This window comes from Fusarium mangiferae, assembly GCF_900044065.1.
Source record: "Fusarium mangiferae strain MRC7560 genome assembly, contig: FMAN_scaffold020, whole genome shotgun sequence".
Taxonomy (NCBI): domain Eukaryota; kingdom Fungi; phylum Ascomycota; class Sordariomycetes; order Hypocreales; family Nectriaceae; genus Fusarium; species Fusarium mangiferae.
In genome coordinates this window covers 597,109-623,475 of record NW_024573940.1, presented here as the reverse complement: position 1 = coordinate 623,475, position 26,367 = coordinate 597,109, and the positions used below count along the sequence as shown (strand labels likewise).

The window sequence follows — 26,367 nt, the reverse complement described above, 5'->3', positions numbered from 1 at the left end:
TCAAAAAAGCTTGGTGGCTCCCTAGCCCGAATCACGCAGGGTGGAAGTTGAACAAAAACAGCAAAAATCCAAGTCCCATTCAAGCAAGCTCGTGAGCAAGTCGGAATAGGAGGAATCTACGACAATTGCGACAATTGAATCTCCGTCCATCGCATTAATCGTCGTGTCGAATCTCAGCAGTCTACTCGTTCGACCATCCAGGACAGAGTGACAGCAGGAACAGGAGGTACCTGTCACATGCTTCCATGCCAGCCCCACTAACTCACGCCCACCAAACCTTGGTGCGAAATTGTTAAGGACGATTGGGCACGATTTCGCAGCAGCGCAACAGACTTTGCGACGTAGCGTGCTCAAAAAAGAGTTTGAGTTGTTGATTGTAAGTATAAAAAGGGAGACAGGCACTTGCCTGTCCTTGTTGCAGTCTCAGAATATTGGTTTTCATTAACAACCAGGCCACTACGACTTAGTTTTCATCAGAGTGCTTAGAATGTCGATTTTTATCTCATCACTGACTGCTGTTGGTAAGTGGTTGAGCATTTGCAACTTAAGTACCCTTCTCGTCTTCATGTTCTTGGGCAGGTGGGGGAGTGTTGTTGTCGTTCCTTCCCTTCTTTGTTGTCGCTCTGGGGGAGGCTGAGTTGACGCTCCGGGCTATCACGTGCGATCACCTTCTGAAGATGCTACCAGCCACTGCACCGCCTTCGAGAACGCCACGCCATGAGCGTGCATTCAGTTTGACGGTTCGATAATTTGCGACTCTTGGGCTCACTCGTTTCAATCTTCTTGTTTTGCGACCCTCGACTCCTTATTCAGGATCAGCAATAAAGATGTACGGAAGAAATGGACTAATAGGAACCAGAAAACGATGCAATCCTTGCATTGACAAGAGGCTCGAACTGGGGGGTGACGTATCTTCCTGATCCAAAGATACAGTCAATAACAAAGTGCTATGATGTCAAAGTGAACAATGATGATACTGCAAGACCTACGCGACTCTCGATGGCTTATGTCTTGAGAAATGCCAAGGATTCAGTCTGAGTTTGGGACACATATAGCAACCCAGTAAGGTTTGCGACGTAGCACGAGATGCAGAACACATTCGTCGCATTTATCTGTGAATTAAAAAGCATGTTTGTTATTTAGAATTGGTTCTGGCCGAAAGGCAAAGCTTATCCCGCCATGTCTCCCAAGTATAAAAAGGGCGTCACCGCCCATGACAGACTTAGAATATCTCTTAGCACATACCATAGCCCAGCTCGGCACTGTTTGAATCAGTTCGCTCTGAATGTCGCTATTTATTCTGAGGCCGAAACAGCCTGACTCGTTGGTTTTCTTTCGATGTCCTGAATCCTACTGAGGCTGTTGCGGCCTGGGGAATGACCCTAAAAGGGTATCTATACGGGGTTCATGTCAAATCACACATGAATCCTTTTGATCCTTCGATGTTACGAGCGATGATGTAGCTGTCGTACCCACATCATTCTCAGAGTCGCGAGCCTGAGTGGTGCGAACGGTTCAGCCTGAGCTCAGATTTATCTTTCTGGGAACTGGGGGCACAGACGAACCATAATGCTCGTCATACGGGTTTTCAATACTCCCCAAGTGTAGTATCATAACAAATGAACAATGATTACTATCTCGCGCTGAGGTTAGTTGCTCGACACCAAGTGTATTGGGATGGAGCGCATCAGTCTGAGTTCAATACAGGATGTATGAATTTCGGCTGAGAGAAAATCACTTTCAGCTAAGGCGCATGGTACTCTGAGGGAGTAGAAGACCCAGTGGTACTTCACCCATCCTCCAAAGTTGAGGCCAAACATGATCAGTGTTCCTTCTTGCGATTACACGATATACCTTTGACTCAATCTTTTGTGGCCTCTGCATCTACAAATCCTTTTAGATCACTGAGTAGACAAATTCATTATTTTTCCCCAGTTCGCATTTGAATGCTGTAGGTAGGATAGATAGATCTCTAGCGCAGTGTCGTCTAGCGTGTCCCTATCACTAGCTGGCATCGTATGACGTAGGTCTTCTGGGAAAATCCAGTTCTGGACTCCAAAATGCAACAAAGTCCAACATTCGACACAAAACATCACTACGTTATCATGAGAGCAATCCAGATCAAGGAGTTTAACGCGCCCTATACCGTCTCCGACGTCGACAAGCCCAAGCCAAAGCCCCATCAGCTGCTCATCCAGGTTAAGGCCGGCGGGTTTTGTCACACTGATTGCATGGCCCTTGAGAATGCTTTTGGTTCAAAACTACCTTTCATTGGGTCACATGAGCCAGCTGGCGTTGTTGTTGAGGTCGGATCTGCGGTCCAAGGGTTTGCGGAGGGAGATCGAGTTGGATGTCTCAACTTTGACAGCTGCTGCGGTAGGGTATTCTCTCGTGCGCCAGAATATGTGCTTATGTGATGGCAGGGAACTGTCCCGATTGCAAGGCTGAAAGGCCGATTTACTGCGATAATCCATCTATGAAAGGCATCACGACGGATGGGGCATGGGCTGAATACATGGCAGCGTGAGTACTTCACTTCGTTATACATGCGTATCATGCTTCACAGTGCTTATTATTCTTAGCGACGCTCGATTTACTGTGAAACTTCCAGACTCACTTGACTTTCCCACCGCAGCCTGCATGATGTGTGCTGGCATCACTGTGTACGGAGGCATCAAGAGAGCTCAAGTCTCATTTGGCGGTTCCATTGGTATCGTGGGCATTGGCGGACTTGGTCATATTGGAACTCAAGTTGCCAAAGCAATGGTAAATCAGTTCCCTGCAAAACACTTTTGATACTAATACGAGCATGCATAGGGGTACCAAGTTGCTGCGATTGATGTCAAGCAAGATGCCCTGGACCTCGTATCATCTTACGATCTGAAACCCGACGTCTGCATTCTATCAACCGGTCCAGTTGAAACTTCCCTGGAGAAGATCACCAACGTCATACAAGGTGACTACCCTGGTCTCGACGCCACGGTGATCGCAACCGATGCTCCCGCCGCGTTTGAACTCGCGGCGAAACTGACACGGAAGCACGGAACTATGGTTCTTCTTGGTCAACCTGAAAAGGGCATTACCTTGTCTTATCAGAACGTCATCTTTCGTGATATCAAGCTAGTCGGTTCCCTTGTTGCGGACACTGATGAAACTGAGGAGCTCTTGGAACTAGTCGTGAAGCATGATATCCAGGTCAAGATCAAGGAATGGAAGCCTGAAGATGCTGAGAAGATGAGACAAGAATATTTGGCTGGTAGGAACAGCGGTAAGAATGTTATAGTATTCTAGACCAATTTTGCGATATTTATTGGTCTTTATGGAAGCCTTTCGGATCAAACTTTACATTGTGAAAAAAGGATATTGCCCGCGGCGTATTTGTTAGCAAGCAGCCTGAAGTCAACCTTTGAGCCAGCTGTGGCAAGGTTAGGAGGTTGAAAGAAGCTTTAAGCCCCGTGGCACAAAGGCAAAGAGCACCAATAGATACATACGGTCAAAATACTCGTTGCCCTCACTGTTGCCTAAAATCTTGCTTTTGGCTGAAAAGCTAGATGTCCTGATGACTGACTTGGAGCCAGCAATCAGCGACGGAGTTGTTATCTCGACAATTCCAACTCTTTTTCAATCCGATCACGAGCTTCCATCCAATCTGTCCATCAAAGTCAAAGCGCAAACTAAGCTTCAACAGATCTCCATCATGCCAGATAGACTCATGATCGCAGATGCGACCCTTAAAAACCTACCCATTATTAGCTCCGAACACGAGCACGTCGATCATCTCATACGCGCATCGCAATTAAACATCCAATCTTTTTCGCATTCACTCGGTTCTTCTTTTCGCAGAATTATTTCGGACCCCCGCGGGCGGCGTCATCGTCCCATACGTGAGTCGATGATCACCTTATTTCACGGCCACAAAACCATAAGATAAATTTATCGTTTGAATGACCTACCTTTCCATTTTATTTCCGAAACCGTATAAATTTGTATCCCACACAAATTCCCCTTCAACTCTGCATCAATTAGGAAAAGTCGATATGGCAGCAAAACTACGCTCAAAACGATGTCAAGAACAAACTTTCGTAAAGCAGTGGCTTATCGATAATCAATTCGGTAAATATACGAAAACAAACCATCCCACTCGGCGCCCGTTTCCACAATACTGACTTTGTTAGGCATATGCCTCGGTATTCTAGCCCCTCTGCTCATCGCGCAATGCAACAGTCTTACACGTCCCCTCACCGCCAAGCTCACGTCGCTCTCGTACCGAGACGAGTTCACGGGGGAGTACAATGTCGGGTTCGATGACAATTACCTCGTGGTCGTTCTGATCGTGGTGTTGACGGGTCTGCGGGATGCTACTATGCGGTTCGTTCTGGACCCGTTGGCGGCCGCCTGGGGACTGGGGAGGGCTAGATCCATGCGATTCAAGGAACAGGCTTGGATGGTGGTTTACTATGCCACTTCCTGGTCTGTTGGTACGGTATGATTGAGGTCTCGGCCAATTACATGGGGTTTTTAACTAATGTCGGCAGTACATCTATGCATCGTCATCGTATTGGTTGGATCTTGAGGCTATGTGGACGAAATGGCCGAATCGCGAAATATCCAGCCTCATGAAGATTTACATGCTGGCGCAATTGGCTTTCTGGCTTCAACAAGTGGTTGTCATCAACATTGAGAAGCGGCGCAAGGATCACTGGCAGATGCTCTCTCACCACGTCGTCACAATTGCTCTGGTGTACTGCTCATATCGATATGGCCTCACCCCCGTCGGCAATGTTGTCCTGATCCTCATGGACTTCAACGACTTAGTTTTCTCCTTTGCGAAGTGCCTGAAGTACATGAAGCTACAGTCTTTGTGCGACTTCATGTTCGGCGCGTTCGTTGTGAGCTGGGTGCTGTGCCGCCACATTGCGTTCCCGGTGGTATGCTGGTCTGTTTACGCGCATGCTTGGACTCCCACCGGGCGGAGCTGCTTCATTGGCTCGGGAGAGAACGTCATTGGTCCTCTGGGGGTTCCGGCAAACGGCTACTTCTATGTGCTTGAGCCGTTGATCTACACCAATGGGAGAGTATGCTACGACTACACTATCAAGATGCTATTCACGAGCGGGCTTCTGTTTCTGGAGGCACTTATGCTTGTGTGGTTTGTCATGATTGTCAAATTGGTTATTCGGGTGTTACGTGGTGGAAATGCAGAAGATACGCGCAGCGACAACGAAGAGGAGGAACTCGAGGAGGATCTACCGATCAAGGTTGAGGTTAATGCCGAGGAACTCCAATTTCCGAAGAAATATCCATCGGGAGGGAGAGGTACATCTTCTGTCTTCCAGTCGGCGAGGGGAATGGCTATTTCAAAGGATAAAAAAGGCTGTCTGGATAGAATCGGGTGCGAACAGAGGATATCACGATAAGCGACATCTTAATTGGGATAGATCAGGTACTGAGAGAAGGATGTACCCTGGAGCTATATGCGGGACATACCGTACAGACTAATGTTTAATACTAATGATGGAAACTCTAATGAACGACGTACGATGAGTATGGCTATATTGCAGTGTTATTATGATGCTGCCGACGATGCCGAGGAGGAGAATAACTGTCGGACCGAAGATATGTCGATTTCTCAATTACCGCAACATCATGCCGAGATGCTATGATCGCTATCCCGCGACTATCCCCCAATTGAGGGTATTCGGAGCATGTCACTTCCCCTCAGAGCGTCTAAGCTCTACGGTTTAGGGTAAGGCCCAACCTGTCCGTCATACGAGTGCAACGCGTCGTGGCTCCATGTCAAGCTGTATACTTGCCGCTATCCGTACTCAAACCAAAACCATCGTGAGACGAGCGAATAGAAGCAAAGACTACTGACGAAAACTGTAAACTTTGAAGACATTCAGAACGCTTGCAATAACCGGAAAAAGTTTAGCGCTCAGCGATTCCAAGGTCAACGTCGTCAACAGTGGCGAAGCGAGAGCGCTATAACCCCTGCTCCCCTGCCCTCGCGTGATGATGTTTCTCCCCCCGCACAATTCACCTCTGCCTTGTTTAGCTTACCTCGACTGCCTAATTTACTCCGCATGATTCCAAATCAATTTTCTGGACCTGCACGATTACGGTATGTCCATTCACGGCACTGCTCAAAAGGACATCCATGGAAAGCTTGCTACTGCAGCAGCAGCAGCAGCAAAGATCCTATGAAGTGGCAGGCAATAGTAATGCAGGTACCCAAATGCGCGCAGAGCTAATAATAGAGTTTCTGCTAAGGTCGGTTAAGAAATCGCACGAATTGATTCACCGTTTTGTGGCTGGGATCGTGATTATGTGTTTATGCAGGGTCGCGGCTCTGTTGAGAAAGTTGCATTCACTGCGGCTGCGCCATGTCGATGCAGAAAGGAAGAGGAACTTGCGTCTTTGCAGCTTCTTCTTCGAGAGGGGAAAACCGTTGAATCCCACTGATAAATCGATGATAAAGGCCTGGGATCAGGGATGGGGACGGCCGGGCGAAATTGCCACTGCGTAGCGAGGACCAATGGGCTCGCAAAGCGGGATGTGACATTCTAGATAGAGTTGCCGCTGCATGAAACCCCAAGAATTCATTGTTCTGAACGTGATATTGGATGGTTTACAGGATCGATCACAAGGGAATTGCTACGCTGGGATCAGACCATTTGACCTGCGGGATTTGTGAAGCCAAGATGTCGGCTGCAGAAGGGCATTGCTATTATTAGCAAAAAATGTCTTGGTACTCCGTAGATGGGATGAGGATGCAGAATTTAATTGCTTTGTTGGTGATGACTTGTTGAGAATTGTATGGCCCAAAGGTTCGGGTACATGGATCGACCGGACCCAGAATGCGACCGCAGTTTGTGACTGCGTATGCTTATTTTGCTGGTCTGTTGTGATGATAAATGAGCCAAGCAACAAGCTGTGCGAATCAAAGGGCGAATAGTTACTGCTGACGACCGTGCAACTGGCAGGGATGAGATTGAGCTTATTGTCAGCAAGCCCGAGCCCTGCGGTCAGATAATTTGCAGACTACAGTACAGTAGAGCAGATACACAGAAAAGTCATCTGCATTCGTAAAATACGGGGTTGTACAGCAGACGAGGCCAGCTCAATTTGTCTCGGCTTACAACGTCCTGCACTGTAATCGGGAACTTGGCAAGAGCCCGAGGTGACACTGCACCCGAAGATGTTTGTTTGCCCTCTGAGGGGTGAGGACCTCTAGGACCTTTACTCCGGCCCGCGCTCACGGCATTGATCGTTTACCTAGCTAATCTGTTTCACAATATTCCGATTGGCTGCGGTACGGCAGGGTGAGCAAGAGTGGGTAGTCGGATCATATGTGGGATAATCACCTCTTGGCAGGGCGATTAGAGAATCACTCTGCCCAATCTATCTCCAACAGAGACAGCTTTGGCTTAATCAGCTTTCGCTGAAAATTATAAAGAAAACAACGTGCATAAGGTCAATTCCTCGAGGGTAAATGATAAACTCTAAACCATGTGTTTCACTGCTCTTCTCCAAAAGTTTATATTAAGCTACCACCTTCTCAGTATGGACCAAGTCTCACGTAAACCAATAGCAGTCCTGTGATTTACCATCCCTGTCGGCAGTTGGTGCGTGTGATTCAATTGGCATTGCCGCTTATCAGGGATCTTTTCCTTTTCGCGCCCTAGCACCCAAGATTTTGTCCGTCTCCACAAGAACAGAAATCCACGGACGAGACATCTGATTCCAGTATCGTCACCGCCTATCACTATCTGGGAAACAAGCAGGAGGGGTCAGTGACGTTGCTGTGGATTGCACTGCTTAGAAGAGGCAAGAAAAGGCTGGGTTTATCCTTGTGATACCGTAGGCCTTGATCCATGCGCCAATGGCTAGACTAAGATGCACTGTAACTGAGCCTCGATTGCTAATCCGAGCGTCTGACCTGCTGCATAAGGCCCTATACCACTGACACTGCCGACTTGGCGCTGTAGCAGCCCCTGTAGATCGTCACTGTAACCTTCTTTTTCTCACCTCTCGACTGCGGGTACAAAACCAAACGCTAATCCGCCCATTCTTCTAGTCTGTTCGTCTGTCAGTCTCACAACCTCACAGCACAGCACATACTCCTAGCCATGCACGTACAATCTCTTCTGCTGGCTTCTGGCCTCGTGCCTCTGGCCGCTAGCCAGGGCTGCCCCTTTGCCAAGCGCGCCACAGACACTAATCTCGTCCCCCCGAGAGAAATCCCCGAGGACTTTGGCATCTGCCGCGTCGCTAGCAACCAGGCTGGTGGCGGTACTCGATCTAGGGACTTTTGGCCTTGCGCTCTGAGATTGGATGTCTTGAGGCAGTTTTCGCCCCAGTATAACCCATTGGGTGCTGATTTCGACTACACCGAGGCTTTCAAGTCTCTGGACTGTGAGTTTCACTAATTCTGGGATTGAGCACTATTTACTGATTTCATTTGTAGTTGCTGCTTTGAAGAAGGATCTCAATGCGCTTCTCACTGATTCTCAGGATTGGTGGCCTGCCGACCATGGTAACTATGGTGGTCTCTTCATCCGCATGTCATGGCACAGCGCTGGTACCTACCGCGCAATGGACGGCCGAGGTGGCTCCGGAATGGTGAGGAATGATCTCAATGCCATATTCTCGACTGTTTTGCTGACATCCGCAGGGTCAACAACGATTTGCTCCTCTCGACAGCTGGCCCGACAACCAGAACCTGGACAAGGCCCGTCGTCTGCTCTGTACGTTACACAACCGTCACACAAACCCCCAAAATCTAACAAATTACAGGGCCCATCAAGCAAAAGTACGGCAGCAAGATCTCATGGGCTGACTTGATGGTCCTTGCCGGCAACGTCGCCCTCGAGCACAGCGGCTTCGAGACCCTTGGTTTCGCCGGTGGTCGCGCTGACACCTGGGAAGCCGATGAGTCCATCTACTGGGGTGCCGAGTCCACCTTTGTCCCCAAGGGTAACGACGTTCGCTACAACGGTAGCACAGACATTTACGAGCGTGCCGATAAGCTCGAGAAGCCTCTTGGTGCTACGCACTTTGGCCTTATCTACGTCAACCCCGAGGGTCCTGATGGAAGCTCTGACCCCAAGGCTTCTGCTCTTGATATCCGTACTGCTTTTGGCCGTATGGGTATGGACGATGAGGAGACTGCTGCTCTCATCATTGGTGGTCACACCCTGGGCAAGACTCACGGTGCGGTTCCTGCTAAGAACATTGGCCCCGAGCCCATGGCTGCTGATCTTGGAGAGATGGGTCTTGGCTGGCACAACAGCGTCAACGAGGGTAACGGTCCTGATCAGATGACCAGTGGTCTTGAGGTTATCTGGTCCACTACTCCCACGAAGTACGTCCACCATTTGCATCTCAGTCTCACTCTTACTAACAAATCCCAGGTGGAGCAACCACTTCCTCAAGTCTCTTCTCGGCAACAACTGGACCCTCGTCGAGAGCCCTGCAGGCCACAAGCAATGGGAGGCTCTCAACGGCAAGCTCGAGTACCCCGACCCCTTCGTCAAGGGCAAGTTCCGCCGTCCCACCATGCTCACCAGCGATCTCGCCCTCATCAACGACCCCTCGTACCTTAAGATCTGCAAGCGCTGGCATGACAACCCCAAGGAGTTGAACGCTGCTTTTGCTCGCGCCTGGTACAAGCTCCTCCACCGTGATCTCGGCCCTGTTTCTCGCTACCTTGGACCCGAGGTTGCGAAGCAGAAGTTTATCTGGCAGGATCCTCTCCCTGAGCGAAAGGGTGACATCATTGGCGAGGCTGAGATCTCCAGCCTCAAGTCCACCATCCTTTCTACTGATGGTCTTGATGTTTCTAAGCTTGTTTCTACTGCTTGGAACTCTGCTTCTACTTTCCGTGGAACTGACAAGCGTGGAGGTGCCAACGGTGCCCGTATTGCTCTTGAGCCTCAGGTCAACTGGGTCAGCAACAACCCCAAGCAGCTCAAGCAGGTCCTCGCTGCCCTGAAGAAGATCCAGAAGGACTTCAACGCCAAGTCAGGCTCCAAGAAGGTCTCTCTCGCTGATCTGATTGTCCTCGGCGGTGTTGCTGCTATTGAGAAGGCTGCTCAGGCTGCTGGCTTTAAGGATGTCGAGGTTCCTTTCACTCCTGGTCGTGTTGACGCTACTCAAAACCAGACCGATCTCGTTCAGTTCGGTTACCTTGAGCCCCTTGCCGATGGTTTCCGTAACTACGGACATGGAACTACCCGTGCTCGCACTGAGGAGATCCTCGTTGACCGCGCTGCTCTTCTTACACTCACTCCTCCTGAGATGACCGTCCTCGTGGGTGGTCTCCGTGCCTTGAACGCCAACTACGACGGCTCTTCCAACGGCATTCTCACTGAGAAGAAGGGCCAGCTCACAAACGACTTCTTCGTCAACCTTCTCTCTCCTGCCTACTCATGGGCCAAGAAGGATAGCCAGGGCGAGCTCTGGACCGGTACTGACCGCGCCACCAAGTCCGTCAAGTGGACTGCTACCCGCGCTGATCTGGTCTTCGGATCTCATGCTGAGTTGCGTGCTATCTCTGAGGTCTACGGTAGCGCTGATGCGAAGGAGAAGTTTGTGAAGGATTTCATTTCTGCGTGGACCAAGGTCATGAACCTGGACCGCTTTGATGTCAAGGTTGAGAAGTGAACCAAGTAGTAGAGTTTTCTCAGTCACCTTTGACACATTTTTCTCGATTTACATATTTCTTCTTCATATAGTTCATTCATATAACTGTTCAAACTGCTTCAATGTGTAGCATTGTGTACACTAAAACTCCTCCTCCCCTGATGCAACCTTGATGTTGTACAAATGCGAACTTGCACGTGACAATATCATATCATCCCAATCTCATCAGCAACCCCGCAACACTCGGTAATCTGCTGACTTCACTCAACAAGTCCTACGACACGCAGAATGGGAAACTTGCTGGACCTCCCGGATGAAATCCACACTCAGATCTACACCTTGATAGGTGATTCAAATCGCCTAGCGCTTTTCCAAGTCATATATGTCAATAAGAGACTGCACAGAATCGCCTCACCGCTTCTCGTCCGCCATTGGCCGTTTCATCCCGAGATTCTACACAAAGAGGCACCTGCTCGCTTCGCACTGCATCTCGTGCGAAATCCCCACCTCCAAAGGAATGTCAAATCGATAGTCTTCGATGACCTCATTCGTATCGAAGAAGATGACACATTGGTTGGTGTTGACGGACTTGATGAACTTGCTTTAGCAGCTCGTCAACGGTTTCCAGAGCTTGCCAATGACCCTGGCTGGTGTGAAGGACTAGTCACTGCAAAAGTAGGCCCGGTAGCGGCTCTTCTCTTAGTTCTATGTACCAGAATCGAGAGCCTCAATCTCACGGTTCCATACTATCAAGAGTCAAGACTGCTGGTATTAAATCTTCTGTCTTTGGCCCTTGGACAAAATGGTCCCCAACGGCCATTAGAGAACCTTCAGCTCGTTGTGTTCAAATGGTACGACGATGACGATCCCGGAAACATTCAATGTGCGGCACCATTTTTCCACCTTCCGAATGTCAAAATTCTTGCTCTCTCAGCGTTATCTGACGAGATACCGATCAAAAGCATCTGAGAAGAGAAGGATGCGAATGAATATCCCAGGTTGGGCTTGGATCCTGACCTCCACGAGACACGGTTTCCTATTGGCACTTCACCTATTGAGGATTTGTTCTTAGAATCCGCTTGTCTCACGAACCATGGACTGCTCACTATCATCAGCGCCTGTAAAAGACTGAAGAAGCTCGTCTTCACTTGGAGAAACCACGCCAGAGCGACGGATGAAGGACATCACAGCGCCCATTTCACTCTCACTCGACAAGCATTGCTCCTCCATGCAAAATCTTTGGAGGAACTCGCGTTCAGTCTTACGACACACCGCTTCAGGCACGAGATGAGTTTAGTAAACGCGTCTAGAGCGCGAATGGAATGCCTCAAAGATTGCTTTGGACAGATGAACAAGCTCAAGCGTCTCAGCATGGATATTCATGTCCTCTACTATCATGACAATTTAAGAAACGAGACGATGCTAGATTTCCTACCGAGATCACTGGAGCGCCTTGGCCTCGAATGCGATCTTGCATGTTATCAGCCACAGGTTCTGCAGCATGTAGAATTGCTGTGTACAGTGCTGAAGGCCTGCGGCCCTGGTACCCGTTTTTGTTTGCTGAAAACTCTTGAGATATGGTTGTTTGTGTTCGGTGGCATAAATAAAGATATATATGAGCCGGTAAACAAGCTAGCGTTGGAAAAGGGCATCAAATTCACGTTTAACCACACATCTCATGGAGGGGGTAGTACGTGGGAGATAATGGGTATGATGCCTAAGCCTTATCCTCCTATTGTCAATCCTGAAACAGGTTAAGTAAGCAAGACGGGGTTCACAGTCTCGTAGGTGAAAGTTTGGATCCGAGAAATCATACACGGTAGTATGTTTAGCAAGACTGAGCCATAAAACAAGCATGATAAGAGACGCCGGCCCAAGTGCAGTTGTCTCGGCCAAAAGTCTGTGGCCTGCAATCTAGCTTCTACGTTCTATTTCTCGGGTGATTTGCTAGAGACGTATGTGGAAGGCCTTGGTATTAGATAGACTTGTGAAAAGGGTAACATCTAATTCTTATCCTTCATATGGAGATTCTCCTGCTCTAGAGCCTGCTCATCATCCGCCGCAAATTTGCTTCGATGCCTCAGCCTCGATCCATACCTCAAGAATAAGAATGGAGTAAAAGCAAAGAGACTCGCCACCGCCGCCAAGATGCTCGTGGCCACATTGCTGCCCAACCCTGTATACATCTGATGCGTGAAGAGTGGAAACACCGCAGCAGTCAGCGTACGCGTCAAGCTGATGGCACTGACCGCGCTGGCAGCATATTCTCCATAGCTGTCAGTGGCGTATCCAAAGAGCACGTAACTGAAATCATTGAGACTGAATCCGATCATTACCAGACCAATCATGCTGACAGGCCAAGGAACATTTGTGACCCGCGGTGGAATGGTCCAGGCGAAGAGCCACAGACCAATGGCGAGAGATGGTGCTGCAATTGCAAACGACGTGATCTTGCTCTCTGGGAGAATGCGCCGGTGGGTTCTGCGGTATTTCTTGTATATGTGGGCGTCGTAGATCCGGGGGAGGATATTGAGCACCTCACCGATGGCTATGGCGAGGAATGCGAGACTGGAGCTATTCTGCGAGAAATTGAATGGCGGCGCGGTATAGACTATGGTCAGTGATTCTGTCAAACCGTAAATGAGACCGAAAGCGATGGCGCATAGTACAGCGCAGAAGAAGACCAGGGGATCCGTGACAAGGAACTGCAAGGGTCGGAAGAGAGCGTTCTGCGCAAAGGTGGCCATTGTAAACCCTTGTCCCTCATCATTGCTAGACTTGACATCTTCGATGCCAGTCTCTACCCGTACTTCTTTGACAATCTTGTCGAGTAACTGGTTTGCGTTTGACTCCTTCGTGAAGATGCATGCAGCAGCGGTGACACCCATAACAATTGTAGAGATGTAGTATACCCAGCGCCTAGTTTAATGTCAGACCGGAAGGCATATGAATTACTTGTAGATTTACCAGCCAATGCTCGAAGTGATGTATGTCGAGTAAATAGGGCCCAGTGCTAGCCCCAGCATACCGAGGATGGTATAAATGTAGACGACCCAGATCCTATGTTCAGCATTATACATGTCGTCAAAGTTGCCAAAAGCGACAGTCGCTGGGATTGCCGCAGACACGCCTTGAAAGAACCGACCGAAGTATACGCCAATTATTGACGGCACCGCAGCCACTATCGCTGAGGAGATGCAGAAGATTGTTGCTGCAATGATGTATATGGTTCGTCGTCCGAATACCTCTGAGATGGGTGAGCAGAAGATGCTACCTATGGTTTGGCCCAGCAAGTATCTGTTTTCAAAATCAGCAATGGCATTGCCGCCCTGATTAGTTTCGAAGCTTACGTGGTGACGAAGACGAAATAGGCCATCGTTCTGCTGACACCATACTCCTCTCGTGCCGAGTCTGCAGTGGCTGTCTGGAACATCATCAGAAGAGTTATATCCGCAGTAGTGACCAAACTGACCCCAGAAGAGCTGATCGCCGTCATGTACATCTCCAACCAGCATATGAGAGCAGCAGTGTATGTCTTTGTCCCAAAGCTCCAATTCCGGGGGTGTTGGTCAGCATCTTCATCCCAGCAAATACGATTGTCGCCGTCGACATGAACTCCCTTGCCTTGAACAGCATCTTCAATTGAGACCTTGTTTGTCATTGCGGTTTCCGGAGATGACTGCGTAGATGATTGCGAACAAGTCAACAATTGACTAGCTCTGATACAGTGTCTGCGGTGAAAGAGTCGATGTCAATAAGCTGTGTACTCCCAAATTCTTGAACATGTATCTTGAGAAAGGTCGCGGGAAAGAAGGTCAAAGGGACAGCCCGGATAGGGGGCACATCGAACCCTTGCATCGGGTCCCCAGAGGATCGATCTGACGGGCCGTAGCCGGATTAGTGATCGATCGGCCGTGTAGGCATCATCTCTCACTAACCGACTCTTAGTGCCAACATCCAATCATGAACTATGGATGACGTTCAAGACTTTGATCATTTGAAAATTGCGCGATAGTTTAATATCATCTATTTTCAAGACGGGTAGAAAACATCCGGGGCCTTTTGATCATTACAATTTGCGCGTGTAGGCTCGAATTAAACGTTTGAGAAGGTCAATGACGCGCTGTCAAATACCAGCATCACCACTTGTCCTTTCTGAGACCATTTGTGAAACCACAGAAACCTTGTGAAGGGATAAGGACCTGGCATGTCTCTCATTTTTTTCATTAAACTACCTTGTATTGAATGGGTTTAAAGCTACCACCATTAGACTTGCCGGCTGAGCAGGCAGTAATGGCAACAATAAGGTCCATCTCCGCGACAAAGTCGATATGATCACCAGCCTTACTAATAGGCGGCTCCACCGTGAATTTGCCCGTTTTGCCATCTACAGGCACATTCATGAAGCAATTGAACGCGCAAGGAATGCGGTCTGGCGCGATGTCGTATTTGCTTAGCGCCAGGGAGAGGTTGCCGAAACAGCCGTGGTGCGGCTCCTTGTCTCCGTAAATGATGCGGAAGGTGTCTTTGGAACACGGCGTTAGCAGAAAGTCGTGACGTCCGCAAGTGTCGTCGACAATTTTGAGCATGACATTGCTGCGGTTTGAGTACAGCGGGTGGTTGGTTGTCAGGTATATGGTGTCTGCATAGTCAAATGTGCGTCCGTTGGATATGACTTCGTCTGTGTCGTGTCGGTTGAATGCCACAAGGTCAGAGACTTGACCGCCTTTCGGGTCGATTACTGTCAGGCGTTGGCCCTTGTCGACGAAGAATGAAGTTCCTGTTCGAGGTGCAAGTTCGATGATGCCATCGGGTAATTGTCTGGTATCCTCCATTCCGGGAGTTCGGCAGGGGCCGTGATCAGTCGATTGTGGCAGATTAAGTGCTGATTTGAGGTGAACCGTGAATCAAATGGTAGATATTGAGGCCGTTCCAGAAACGGGATTGTTATTGAGCTACGAGATATTCCATGACATTTGTATTAGTGACCACCTCATGCTCAATAGTTGGTAGATTACAGTAACATCTCGTAATATTCCCCGTTGCTAGTTTCCCTCTACCGCAAGCCTCACATCATTAGACATAAGAGCCATGCCTAATTAAGACTTGATCTGTACAGAAGCATAAACATGTTTGGCGGCTTTCCTTTTATCTAGTGTAGATCATTTGCTGGATCCTGATCAATCAGCTAAGTCATCTAACCCATCGCAGTCGATTTGCATGCTAGCTGTGACGAATATTACGAGATGTCATGGTAATGTTGCTGAGATGGTGACCGCAGCATTCCGTTGTCGATGATGCGACCATCAAGGGCATGACCTCAGCGGCTCAAGCTTCAATATCCCGGAGGATCCACCTTTCCCCAGACTCGATCTGTCATCCCGATAGCGCTAGCATCAAGCGCTGAACAATTTGGGGAGCCATAGAAGACGACTGCACCACGAAAGGTTCTAGTAAGATGGTTTATAGCGTGATCAGATTGCAAGCTAAAAGCTTATCTCGGACAATTTTTTCAGTTGATAGACCTGACAGCTGATGCTTGCTTTGCGAACTTTACCTCAAAGCGGTTTATAGCCTATATAGACCTCGGAGGAAAAGTTCCGGCCGGGATATATGTGTGCATCATCGCTTGGCGCATACATCATGTTGATTTCATTAGTTCTATCCATAGACCACATAATTCTAGCAATAGCCATGACGCTATTAGGAGTTTTGTGTTACGGATCTTTCCCAGAAGCCTGACAGCTCGATCCAAGACTAGCTTCCGATCCTAGCACTCCAGTGAATTCACGTCAGTGACTTGCACGTTGTCCTGTTGGTATTATGAACGTTGCTAGGTTGCCACTATGATAGTACATATAACTTGAGTCTATTCCCACTAAATCAATACTGAACTGGCATTCCCTTTGAACATATTACGTGCTATTACTAAATATTCTCAAACTCTCCTCATCATGCAGTTCGCTATCAATGCCGTCATATTATTCACCGTCGTTACGGTGATGGCCAAGTTAATACAATTTCGGAAAGCCCCTATCAATCAGTTCATCAAGAAGCTAAGCTTTGTGACGAATGGCTTCAAAGTCGGGACACCTCCGTCGAAACACGAGGAAGCCGCCTTACGCGCCGATGACATGAATGAAATCCTGTCATCTTCATCAACGGACCTGTTGACGAGGTTCGCGACTTACTCATCGGTTGTATTTGCAAAACTGACATGCTATCAGGACTGAGGTTGAGACTCGGTTCGGCAAGGATACTTGGCAAGGCCTTGCATACCACGATTTCAAAAGCACAATATTAGCCAAGGGGAGCGGCATGAAAACCTTTCCTTGCGTATATGCAACCATGGGATATCGATCAGACGATCATCGCTATGTTTTCCTCGAGTCAGACAACCCATCGGAGCCCCGTAATGTGCGCAAGGTAGCTCTAGCTCTAGCCGAGTATCTACGCATGTCAACTTCTCTGGGTCCTAATACATCACTCGTCATCATCGGCGGCCCCTCCGAGAAGCAGCGAACTGTCGAAGAGCATAACCGTACCTTCTGGGACATGCTTCGAGGTCTTCGTATCTGCGATCCAAGACCTTGGCCAGAAGATATTCCACAAGATACAGAGGATTCTAAGTGGACGTTTTGCTTCAATGGAGAGCCTGTATTTCCGGTCATGTTAACGCCGGCGCATCAGAAGCGCTGGAGTAGACATATGAGTGTGCCGGTGATCGCCTTGCAGCCGAAATGGGTTTTGGATAACTTGCTCGGAACTCCTGAGAAGCGAAAAGCTGCACAGAGTAAAGTTCGGAACCTGTTGCAGAAGTACGATACGATCGGCATCAGTCCAGATCTGACCGTTTACGGTGCAGTTGGTACTAGCGAGGCCCGCCAGCTATGCCTGCAGGACAAGAATGAATCGGTTCAGTGTCCATACCGCAACTTTGATAGCTAGACAATAGAGATACAGAAGAGGATAATAGAGTTCATTTGATTCCTACTCATACGCCCACGGGTGAGGAGCCCCTCACAAATCAGCACTTTGAGAAGCCGCGGGAGCTGTTCCGTGGTGCTGTTTATACGTCTGGTGTCCTCTGGCATCTTCGTTTGCGACTACGGCTGGAATGGTCAAGCATACAAAGCATAAATGATACGGTTCAAGAAATTTTAATGATAGAGTGTAGTTTATTACTGGCAGAACAAAAGTTACCAGTGGGGATCGATGTGATGGGTTGTGCCTTGACCGCTGGGCCATGATACCTAAGCTTCCATTGCAACTCGGACCTATTCACTGTCAGAATGTGTTGCCACATATTATTGGTCGATATCGCATACCTCTTTGGCCGTGTCGTAATCAAACATCCATTTATCAAAGGGCAGAGTATTGAATGGTGCATTGCCGTCGCCTTCACCCATGGGCAACGCTCTCTGCTCGTCCGTCAACTCGGATCCCGGGGGTTTACCAGAGTTATACAGCTTGTAATTCCATGTCGAGCCATTCTGAAGCCTCGTCACCCGAGGAATGCGAATCTTCTCCCATGTCTCGATTGTCGTCGGCACGTCCCGGCTGCTCTCCGAGAACAGTATGGATAAGGCATCTATATCTTCCACAATAGAGCTGAATCCTTCCGCCAGGTTCGGAAGCATCGCATGCGCCGAGTCTCCAAGAAGTACCAGCCTCCGCTTTGGACTCGACCACGTATCCAAAGGTTCCAGTCTAGCTAGGCGCCAACGGGAGCAGCTCTGCACCATGTTCGCCAAAGCAACGACCGTGGGGTTGAACGACGAGAAGAAACTCTTGACTACTTCACCGTCGTCAGTCGCATCAAAGAGCTTTTTCTCACTGGCTTCGCTGTCTGCAGCACCATGTTGAATCGAGAACATGATGTTGAACAGGCCTCGATGGTGATTGTACTTGCCGATGGCATAGCCACCGTGGCCAGCCCACATGATGCCATTTTCTGACTCAGGCTGCTGACAGAGGGATTTGGTTCTCTCGTCGTTGGCGAGCATTTCGGCTGGGATTTCAGTTGGGTAATGTGTCGAAGGCGCTCGAATCACGGTGAGACGAGATGGGTCGACATGAGTGAGAATCTGAGATCGCAGACGAGAGGATATCCCATCAGCTGCCAAGATCAAATCTGCCGTGATTCTACTGCCATCCTTGCAGGTTGCGTACGCGGCTTGGTCATCCTCTTCAACCGTGATGATCTCATTACCAAAATGCACCTTGGCTCCGGCTTTGCATGCCTCATTATATAGAACGGTCTGCAACGCCTGGCGATCAGTGGACCACTCCGGAAACTTGGAATAAATCCCAGGGTCGAGAGTATGCAAAAGCTCGTTCGTGTTGCCATTCCGAGTCTCGTGCTCTTTGATTGGCGCAGTCACAGCTTCAAAGGCTCCGCGCATCTGCCATTGGTAGAAACACCTGACGCCATTTGATCTCACAAAGATGGCTCCACTCGCAGTGGAGAGCGATTGAGATCTCTCGAACAGGTCGACTTCATGGCCGTCGCGCGCCAATCGACACGCGGCAGTGAGACCTCCTAAGCCTCCGCCTGCAATGACGATGCGTTGTTTCTTCATATCCATTGGTGCTGACAGGTCTTGCTTAGGCCGGCTTGAATAGCGAAAGGTTGAGAGTGAATGTCTCCAAGGTCGACACACAAAAGCCTCTTATAATGTGGCTTGACTTGCTTAGCGCTTGCGTCACGTCGCATTAAATACCGTTCCATGATTACGGACTGAAAGTAATCTCACCTAAGATAAAACGGCGTAATACAGCTATCGTAAGCAAATATAAGCACTAGAGGTCATTAGCTCGGAGCGTTGGAGGAATATTGTCCAAGAGTTTTAGAATGCAACTTGTACGCAAATTGAAAGTGCTAAGTCAAAGCAGTTACAAACCAGTCAAGATGGCCGAGTGGTCTAAGGCGCTGCACTCAAGACGTTGTCTTACCTGGTTAACTAGGTAGCATTGCAGTATCGAAAGATTCTTGGGTTCGAATCCCAATCTTGACAAACATTGAATTTTGTATTTTTTACAATTAATTTCAATCTTATTATCACGCTTTTCTTTTTCCCTCTTCAAGATAATATAGTTTTAATTGTATTATAAAATGGCATAAGCTATTAAATGTTAATTAATAGGATAAGTCTACCTTTTTAACATTTTAGGTACTTAAGTATTTATTATAAATTTCCTAATTAAATCCTTAAAGGATGTCAACCATACTCCAATAAATGCCAATTTATCAGTAATTCATTACAATCAACCTCCACATCTATCGTTACATTATCGCATTCCATCTGCTGTGTGAAGGTCACCCTTAACCAGTCACTCGATAAGACCAATAATGCAGAGGCTGACTTCAACGACCCTAAGCGCGGACAATAAATTAGAAGAAACACTTGTGGGATGAGACTGATAGAACTTACGTCGACATGCAGGCAAGTACCAGTGCGGCAAGGAACAGAGGCTCCAATGGTTCAGTATCATCATCAAGAGCGTTGCCACCCGGCCACCAATCTCGGAACCATCCGAAGCAAGCAAGGCAAGCAATTGATCCAAGGGCAATGAAGCAATGTATAACGAGGCTGAAAGATGGCCGAACGGTCGGAAGAGTCTTGGTCACTGAGCAGACGAGTTCTATCAATGACCAGCAGAGTGCCGTGACGAACTTACTGATTAGCCGACAGCCTGATAAAGAGTCGTAGTAGACTTACCGCCGGACCTAGTATTCCAATAGCGACAGCATTCCTCGATGCAGGGATAGCTGCAACAACAATGCCCGAGATGGTAATACAGAGAATTAACACTCGCAGAGCCAGACCAAGATTTCTGAATCTCGGTAGCTTCTGTGGCTGAGAGATCGCGGTTTTGGGATCGTCTTCCAAGTCCATGTTTATTGATAGGGCTGATAAGATAGGTAACAAAGCATAGTTGACCTTCAACGAGGTCATTCATGGTAGAGATGCCATCACGCCTCTTTATGGGTTTGACAATGGCAAAATAGGCTGACGCAGAATACGTAAAACGGTCATAAGACACGGGCGAAAAATTGCACCGCTGCTCCCAACGACTGATTTCCCAACATTTCCATATTAAAAATTTTATAATGACATGCCACTTTTTTTAGCCTCATGACGCAAGTGTCACTGACACGTGAAGACGGAGCGCAAGGCTGGCTAAAGCCCGTTGGCTTTTTATCTCTGGAGCCACGTGGGTATTCGCCGATAACGACAAATTAAGATCTACCTTGATCTTGACTTGTTTTACACAAGACTTGAGGTATTTACTAACAGATGTCAATATGCAGGGACCCGCAAGTGCTAAATCGTCCATAGAGATAAACGCCGTTTTGATAGAGATGTCAGAATTGGGTTTAGCTTGCGAGACATGTCATGATCTAACTGGGTCTTGGGGACCATGACTAACGATAGCTTCATGGCCATCACATGTTTAAAGTGACTGCCTATTACGCAATTTGGATGAATTAAACTTTTATAAGGACACGGAGGCTCGGGAGAACTGCTACCGGAGTGCGAGGACACCGTCGGGTCGGGGAGATCTGTCCGCGTTGCTGATGCGTGGGTGGCTCGTCATCCCGTCGGAGCATTTTAGAGCTGAGCTCGCCCGCCCAACTGCAGATTAGGGCTGATCAAAACTACCGGTTCTAACTCCCGGTTATTCTCCAGCTGAGCCACTTGAAACCTTGGCGAGCCAACAAAGCGAGAGCGTGGGTCTGCCGGCCATTCCGACTTACACCGTTGAAAGTAAGTTGGCCTTACTTCTCAACGCCGTTACAAGTCGCAGTGCATCATTGACTGATTCCAATCTGCCGTGTATTATGTCATTACTGCAGCTGTCATGGTTAGCTGTCGGGAAACCAGATCATATGATATAGCTCTATGTCCCACGACAGCCTTTAACCAACTCTGATGCACAATTGCAATCAGTCTAAGGCTTGCAAGAACTTTGAAAGGTACAAAAATCAATTCTCGTTCAAAAATGAAAGACAAATGAGCTCTAGTTTCTTACAATTCGCCTTACAGCTCGGTTCAAAAATAGCAAACCCTGTCCTGAGGCTCCAAAACGAGCGCCGCCTCAGTACCCACCCAAACTGAATGTGATATTCGTATTACTGATTTACATGATGAGATCAATCGGATCAGTTGGATGAACATATTTCTGTTCCTAATGAATTGTAGTCCATTATGCCCAAAAAACAATGTGTCAAAGTCTGGTCAAGCACGTGATATTGCTGCCTAATCCGCGTCTTACATCTCCATAGCGTGAAATAGTATCTCTGATCATGCTATCAATCTCATAAAAAGAGCGCAATGGCTCGCCTCACAGATATCCCGAACGAGATCCTCACAAACATCTTTACCCATCTCTCTGACATCAACCACTCCAGCATCTTCGACGTCACTCTCGTCAACAAGCATTTCAACCAGCTCGCCAGTCCTCTCCGCGTCCGCCACTGGAGCGATGAAGGGCATTACGGCTACTACGACGGCGAATCGCCATGTCCACCAATCTCAAGACTAGCCCTTGAGCTTTTGCGCCACCCCGAATACCGTCTACAAGTCAAGACTCTATCGTTTTCGTGGTTTCAAAGAGGTCATGACCGCGACGCGGCACGCGTTCCCATGAAAGTTGAAAACCTCCAGATGCTTGCTTGGGCAGCTGAAGAAGTTGTTCCGACACTAGCAGAGTCTACATATTTATATTATCGGATTCTTGAGGATTGCGACGACGCTATTGCTGTTCTTGTCCTCGCTTGGGCGACCAATCTGACAAGCCTCAGCGTGACGATTCCTTGCTTTGATGTGAATCCTGGTTACGATGAAGGCACGCTTGTTCTGCGCTTTGTTAAACAACTGGCTCTTCGCTTCGACAGCGATGATCTCAAACCGAACGCACCGCTACCACTGGCGAAGCTTCAAGAACTTGACTTTCGACACGATAACATCGAAAGCATTGTTGGGCTCAAGTACCTGACGCCCTTTCTGCATCTCCCCAATCTCAAGAACCTTAAGACGTATAGACTTGGTGATCAAGAGTACAACGATACTGAGGAGAGCGTTCAGAACTATATCAGAGACAAGTATTGCATGCCATTTCCGAGGGGTACCTCGTCTATTGAGTCCATCACTATTAAAGAATCGACCATGTCGAGTGAGGGACTCTCAGATCTTCTTGGATCTTGTAGTAGCTTGAGATATTTCTACCTTCATTTCTCATTCGACCTCGAGGAGAATACGCGGAACTGGACAACACTAGCTAGGAGCCTGGTTCAACATGCAGCATCTCTGGAGGAATTGCATCTATGTGTTGACAACTGTGATGTTGAGTGGGTGGGAGATGCTGTTGGCGATGGTGCTGACGACTTTGAGCCCATCGATTTCAAAGATTGCTACCACCATCTCACTGGTCTTAAAGTCCTTAGGGCTCCCATGCCTCAACTATCTGGCTACGATTTATGGAAGCATTCAAGGCCTCCAGAGACTAGTCCTGTGCAGTTACCGGAATCTATTCAGACTATCAGGCTGTTGGACATCAACTTGTGGTCCAACAGCCGACGCCTTCACGACCTAGTAATCTCACCCTTCTTGGAATTTGTTCTAAATCTCGTCAAGGAGACGGGGCCACAAGGACCATTGAGGAATCTTCAGACACTGGATTGTTCTAAGGCACTTTGGGACGACCCGATGAGAAAAAAGATACAAGAAATCAAGGATCTGGCGGAAGAACGCGGGATTAATATTCTCCTTCACTCATAAACAACTGATATGTATGGGCAGACTATTTCTGCATGAATGCAAGTAAATTATGTATCAGTTTCATTATCTAATCTTTTATAGATCTTAGAAGCTGAGGACCAAGTCCTTCAACTTTTGGAAGTTGGGAGTTCCGTAACCAGTAGTAGGATCCCATCCAGCTGTGGCGTTCCAACGAGCGCCAGGAACAAGACCAGATCCAGCGGGCTCAGGCTGTCCAGACTGGGTGTTGTTGCCATCACATCCGATAGCATAACCACCAGTGATGTCAGTCAAAACCTTAGGTCCATGCTTGTAGATAAGAGGGTTCAACCAGCCCAAGCTCTTCTTACCAGCCTTGAAACGAGCATCGTTCAGCAGACCAACGATAGCAGCCCAGACGGGAGCAGCAGCACTGGTACCTCCACTTCGAGCCTGCTTACCATTGTAGATAACCTCGTAGTCAGGAGCGACACTGTGTCCAGCGACATCAGGGAAACCTCGGCCCTCCCAGTTGGTGTAAGGACCGTAGTACTTCTTGGTCTCCTTGGAGACAGTCTTCAGATACTTCTTGATGGCCTTGTCCTGGTAGCTGGGTCGGGGGAAGTACTTGCTGAAACCACCGGAAGATCCCTCCCAGGCGATCTCGGGGGTGACATCGACGGTTCCGCCAACGGAGGTGAGATAAGGGCATGTGGCGGGGAAGATGGCGTTGAACTCGACGGTCTTGTAGTCAGGGGCAAGGCAGCCGGAACCGACACCGATGTCACCGGATGAGAAGATGACGCTGATACCTCGGAGGCCAAGAAGGCCGATCATGTTGCAGGTGAGTGCAGCATACTCACGAGGGACGCTCTGTTGCAGAGTTAGATGGTTCTTGTGGTAGGAACGATATTATGGGGCTTACGTCTTCTTCATCACCGTAGGAAGTAGAGATGACGGCAGGGAGATCCTTCTGACCCAAGAGATAACGGAAGAAAGGCACGTAGGGCTCGTTCTGGTTATCCTTCTCGGTAGGCTGATCGATGTTGGGAACGAAAGGTCTGCACATGTTAGTAACTCTGAGCCTGACATAGAATGAATGAAACTCACGGTGAACCTCCAGTGATGTACTGCTTGAAAGGAAGAGGATGAGCAATTCCAACAATATTCTCAGCATCGAGGTTAGCCTCTCCATAGTTTTTATGCGCAGTGTTCTGATCATCAGTGCCATTGTTGATCAGAATAGTGGTGTAGTTCTGCTTAGGAATGCCAAACAGCTCCTCGAACTTGAAGACATCAGAGTAAATAGCAGCCTGGCCGAGAAAGCTGCTGAAACCGATCTCGCTTCCAGAGTTGGCATCGGGAGTGTAGTCGCCAATGTTGTACATCTGCTTGAGGCAAGAAGGGGTGATGCTAGTTTGGCAAGACGCATCAACGGTGCTCTTTGAGGGAGACACCTTGCGCTCTTGGAGGGTGCGCGATGGGTGAGGCACGGGGTTGAACGCAACGGTGCCACCAAAGTTTGTGCTAGGATCAACGAATTGAACGTGATCGGCTACATGATCAGGAATGGAGTAAGACAGCGTTCTCAGCTTGGTCTGACCATCCTTGGTGTAGTACTGGTAATCACCTCCAAGAAGGGTATTGGCCTTCTCAACATCAGCAGCAAAGTCAATGAAAGCACCGTTGACCTTGTAGTGCTTGATGCCCTTTGACTTGAGCCACTTGGTCACACTAGCAACAGCCTCCTTGGAAGGGGAGAAAGTGCTGGTGAGCTCATCGTGGGACAGCCAGTTGCCGTAGTTGGCGCTGTCGGGGCTGGAGAGGTCAAGAAGCTTCGATTCGAGCTGGTCCACGTTTTGCATGGTCAGTGCAAGACTGAAGACGTGCTGCGTGTTGGAAGCGACTTTGGCGGTTTTCTGAGCCTGCCAGCCTTGAGGAGCTTCGGCATGATGAGAGAAAGATTTGCCAAATGCTGAAGGGAGCGCCGATAAGGCGAGGACCAGATTTTGGGAGGAGATATACATGGTGACGTGGGGCACCTAGCAGAACAAAAGAATGACTTGACAAGACCAGAAACTGGATGACAGACCAAATTTCTGATCTCTGTGAATTTGGCTCATTTATCTAAATTATCACTTCTTATCACTTATCACGAAATGTCAAGCTCAGGCACCTCTGGATAACACGGCAAAGAAATGGAGAGGACGATTCACAAAAGGACTCAGTGTTGGACAAAAGGCCTCCGGGGTTCTTGGCGCCGAGCTTCTCGATTGGGGGCATTTTCCGTATCCCGTATGCAGATCATGATGTGATTAGTCCGATATGGGAAGTTACTCAGGGGCGCTCTGTGGGGTCACGCACGGATAACGGCATTCGCTATCTTATCTGTGAGGGAATGTTTGTAGTTTTGCTGGACTTTTTGTTGGATGAATCACGCGATCTGGAGGACAAAAGTGCGTTGTGGAATGGCACGGGGATGGAAGGTTACATGGACGTCAATACGGAAATGGTGAGATTGAGATCGAGGTTATTAGATATTGAGTTTACGGAATTAGTCATGCATTATACGGGACACATGCCAAGCACGTCGGCGGGAAGGATTGCTTCTGGAATAATGCCGTTGATAGGTCTACTGGGAATAGTCGGGTTTAGAAGGTCTTGGAAGTACGAAGCGTTGATCCGTGAATCCTTGGCACTTATCGATAATGATGTTGGTGCCGACACGGGAATAGATTCAGAGCGTCGCCCATCAAAACAACACAATGATTAGCGCTTACGACTTTCTATGTAACGTAGATCTATGAAAATAAATTCTGTTACTTACTGCCCTTAAACTTAAATATCAAGTCACTTTCTGCCGAAATATAGACGTCAAATCATTTATAAACCATCTGCTCTAGGTTATTCATCTTCGCATACCCGTCGCAGGCATCGTACACGCTAACCCTTCACATTAAAGTTTTATCAAATCTCCCAC

The 26,367-nt window shown here is 48.4% G+C and overlaps 11 protein-coding genes and 1 non-coding gene across 12 annotated transcripts; 7 read left to right on the top strand and 5 right to left on the bottom strand.

Annotated features, from left to right (window-relative positions):
* Window positions 1-2,060: 2,060 nt before the first annotated feature.
* On the top strand, window positions 2,061-3,291 carry FMAN_14579 (uncharacterized protein; the record flags this gene model as incomplete). Its single annotated transcript, XM_041825294.1, has 4 exons — window positions 2,061-2,326; window positions 2,401-2,523; window positions 2,583-2,766; window positions 2,818-3,291. The coding sequence occupies 4 exons, from the start codon at window positions 2,061-2,063 to the stop codon at window positions 3,289-3,291; spliced, it is 1,047 nt and encodes a 348-aa protein (XP_041690689.1).
* A 746-nt stretch (window positions 3,292-4,037) lies between these two features.
* Window positions 4,038-5,417, top strand: FMAN_14578 (uncharacterized protein; the record flags this gene model as incomplete). Its single annotated transcript, XM_041825293.1, has 3 exons — window positions 4,038-4,113; window positions 4,197-4,483; window positions 4,536-5,417. 3 exons carry the CDS (start codon window positions 4,038-4,040, stop codon window positions 5,415-5,417), a joined length of 1,245 nt encoding a protein of 414 aa, XP_041690688.1.
* Window positions 5,418-8,129: 2,712 nt separating this feature from the next.
* On the top strand, window positions 8,130-10,665 carry FMAN_14577 (putative catalase 2; the record flags this gene model as incomplete). Its single annotated transcript, XM_041825292.1, has 5 exons — window positions 8,130-8,415; window positions 8,468-8,622; window positions 8,675-8,747; window positions 8,797-9,364; window positions 9,414-10,665. 5 exons carry the CDS (start codon window positions 8,130-8,132, stop codon window positions 10,663-10,665), a joined length of 2,334 nt encoding a protein of 777 aa, XP_041690687.1.
* A 267-nt stretch (window positions 10,666-10,932) lies between these two features.
* On the top strand, window positions 10,933-12,402 carry FMAN_14576 (uncharacterized protein; the record flags this gene model as incomplete). Its single annotated transcript, XM_041825291.1, has 2 exons — window positions 10,933-11,495; window positions 11,643-12,402. The coding sequence occupies 2 exons, from the start codon at window positions 10,933-10,935 to the stop codon at window positions 12,400-12,402; spliced, it is 1,323 nt and encodes a 440-aa protein (XP_041690686.1).
* Window positions 12,403-12,647: 245 nt separating this feature from the next.
* FMAN_14575 (uncharacterized protein) lies at window positions 12,648-14,305 on the bottom strand (the record flags this gene model as incomplete). Its single annotated transcript, XM_041825290.1, has 4 exons — window positions 12,648-13,563; window positions 13,612-13,941; window positions 13,995-14,068; window positions 14,117-14,305. 4 exons carry the CDS (start codon window positions 14,303-14,305, stop codon window positions 12,648-12,650), a joined length of 1,509 nt encoding a protein of 502 aa, XP_041690685.1.
* Window positions 14,306-14,870: 565 nt separating this feature from the next.
* On the bottom strand, window positions 14,871-15,479 carry FMAN_14574 (uncharacterized protein; the record flags this gene model as incomplete). Its single annotated transcript, XM_041825288.1, has 1 exon — window positions 14,871-15,479. The coding sequence occupies one exon, from the start codon at window positions 15,477-15,479 to the stop codon at window positions 14,871-14,873; it is 609 nt and encodes a 202-aa protein (XP_041690684.1).
* A 1,119-nt stretch (window positions 15,480-16,598) lies between these two features.
* FMAN_14573 (uncharacterized protein) lies at window positions 16,599-17,592 on the top strand (the record flags this gene model as incomplete). The annotated part of the gene is made up of 2 exons (XM_041825287.1): window positions 16,599-16,822; window positions 16,872-17,592. The coding sequence occupies 2 exons, from the start codon at window positions 16,599-16,601 to the stop codon at window positions 17,590-17,592; spliced, it is 945 nt and encodes a 314-aa protein (XP_041690683.1).
* A 305-nt stretch (window positions 17,593-17,897) lies between these two features.
* On the bottom strand, window positions 17,898-19,232 carry FMAN_14572 (uncharacterized protein; the record flags this gene model as incomplete). The annotated part of the gene is made up of 2 exons (XM_041825286.1): window positions 17,898-17,921; window positions 17,973-19,232. The coding sequence occupies 2 exons, from the start codon at window positions 19,230-19,232 to the stop codon at window positions 17,898-17,900; spliced, it is 1,284 nt and encodes a 427-aa protein (XP_041690682.1).
* A 317-nt stretch (window positions 19,233-19,549) lies between these two features.
* On the top strand, window positions 19,550-19,661 carry tRNA. Its single transcript has 2 exons — window positions 19,550-19,587; window positions 19,618-19,661. It is a non-coding gene; the product is annotated as a tRNA-Leu (tRNA).
* Window positions 19,662-19,977: 316 nt separating this feature from the next.
* On the bottom strand, window positions 19,978-20,543 carry FMAN_14571 (uncharacterized protein; the record flags this gene model as incomplete). The annotated part of the gene is made up of 3 exons (XM_041825285.1): window positions 19,978-20,020; window positions 20,079-20,320; window positions 20,367-20,543. 3 exons carry the CDS (start codon window positions 20,541-20,543, stop codon window positions 19,978-19,980), a joined length of 462 nt encoding a protein of 153 aa, XP_041690681.1.
* Window positions 20,544-21,983: 1,440 nt separating this feature from the next.
* On the top strand, window positions 21,984-23,429 carry FMAN_14570 (uncharacterized protein; the record flags this gene model as incomplete). Its single annotated transcript, XM_041825284.1, has 1 exon — window positions 21,984-23,429. One exon carries the CDS (start codon window positions 21,984-21,986, stop codon window positions 23,427-23,429), a length of 1,446 nt encoding a protein of 481 aa, XP_041690680.1.
* Window positions 23,430-23,513: 84 nt separating this feature from the next.
* Window positions 23,514-25,414, bottom strand: FMAN_14569 (uncharacterized protein; the record flags this gene model as incomplete). The annotated part of the gene is made up of 3 exons (XM_041825283.1): window positions 23,514-24,260; window positions 24,313-24,448; window positions 24,498-25,414. The coding sequence occupies 3 exons, from the start codon at window positions 25,412-25,414 to the stop codon at window positions 23,514-23,516; spliced, it is 1,800 nt and encodes a 599-aa protein (XP_041690679.1).
* Between the last annotated feature and the right edge of the window lie 953 nt (window positions 25,415-26,367).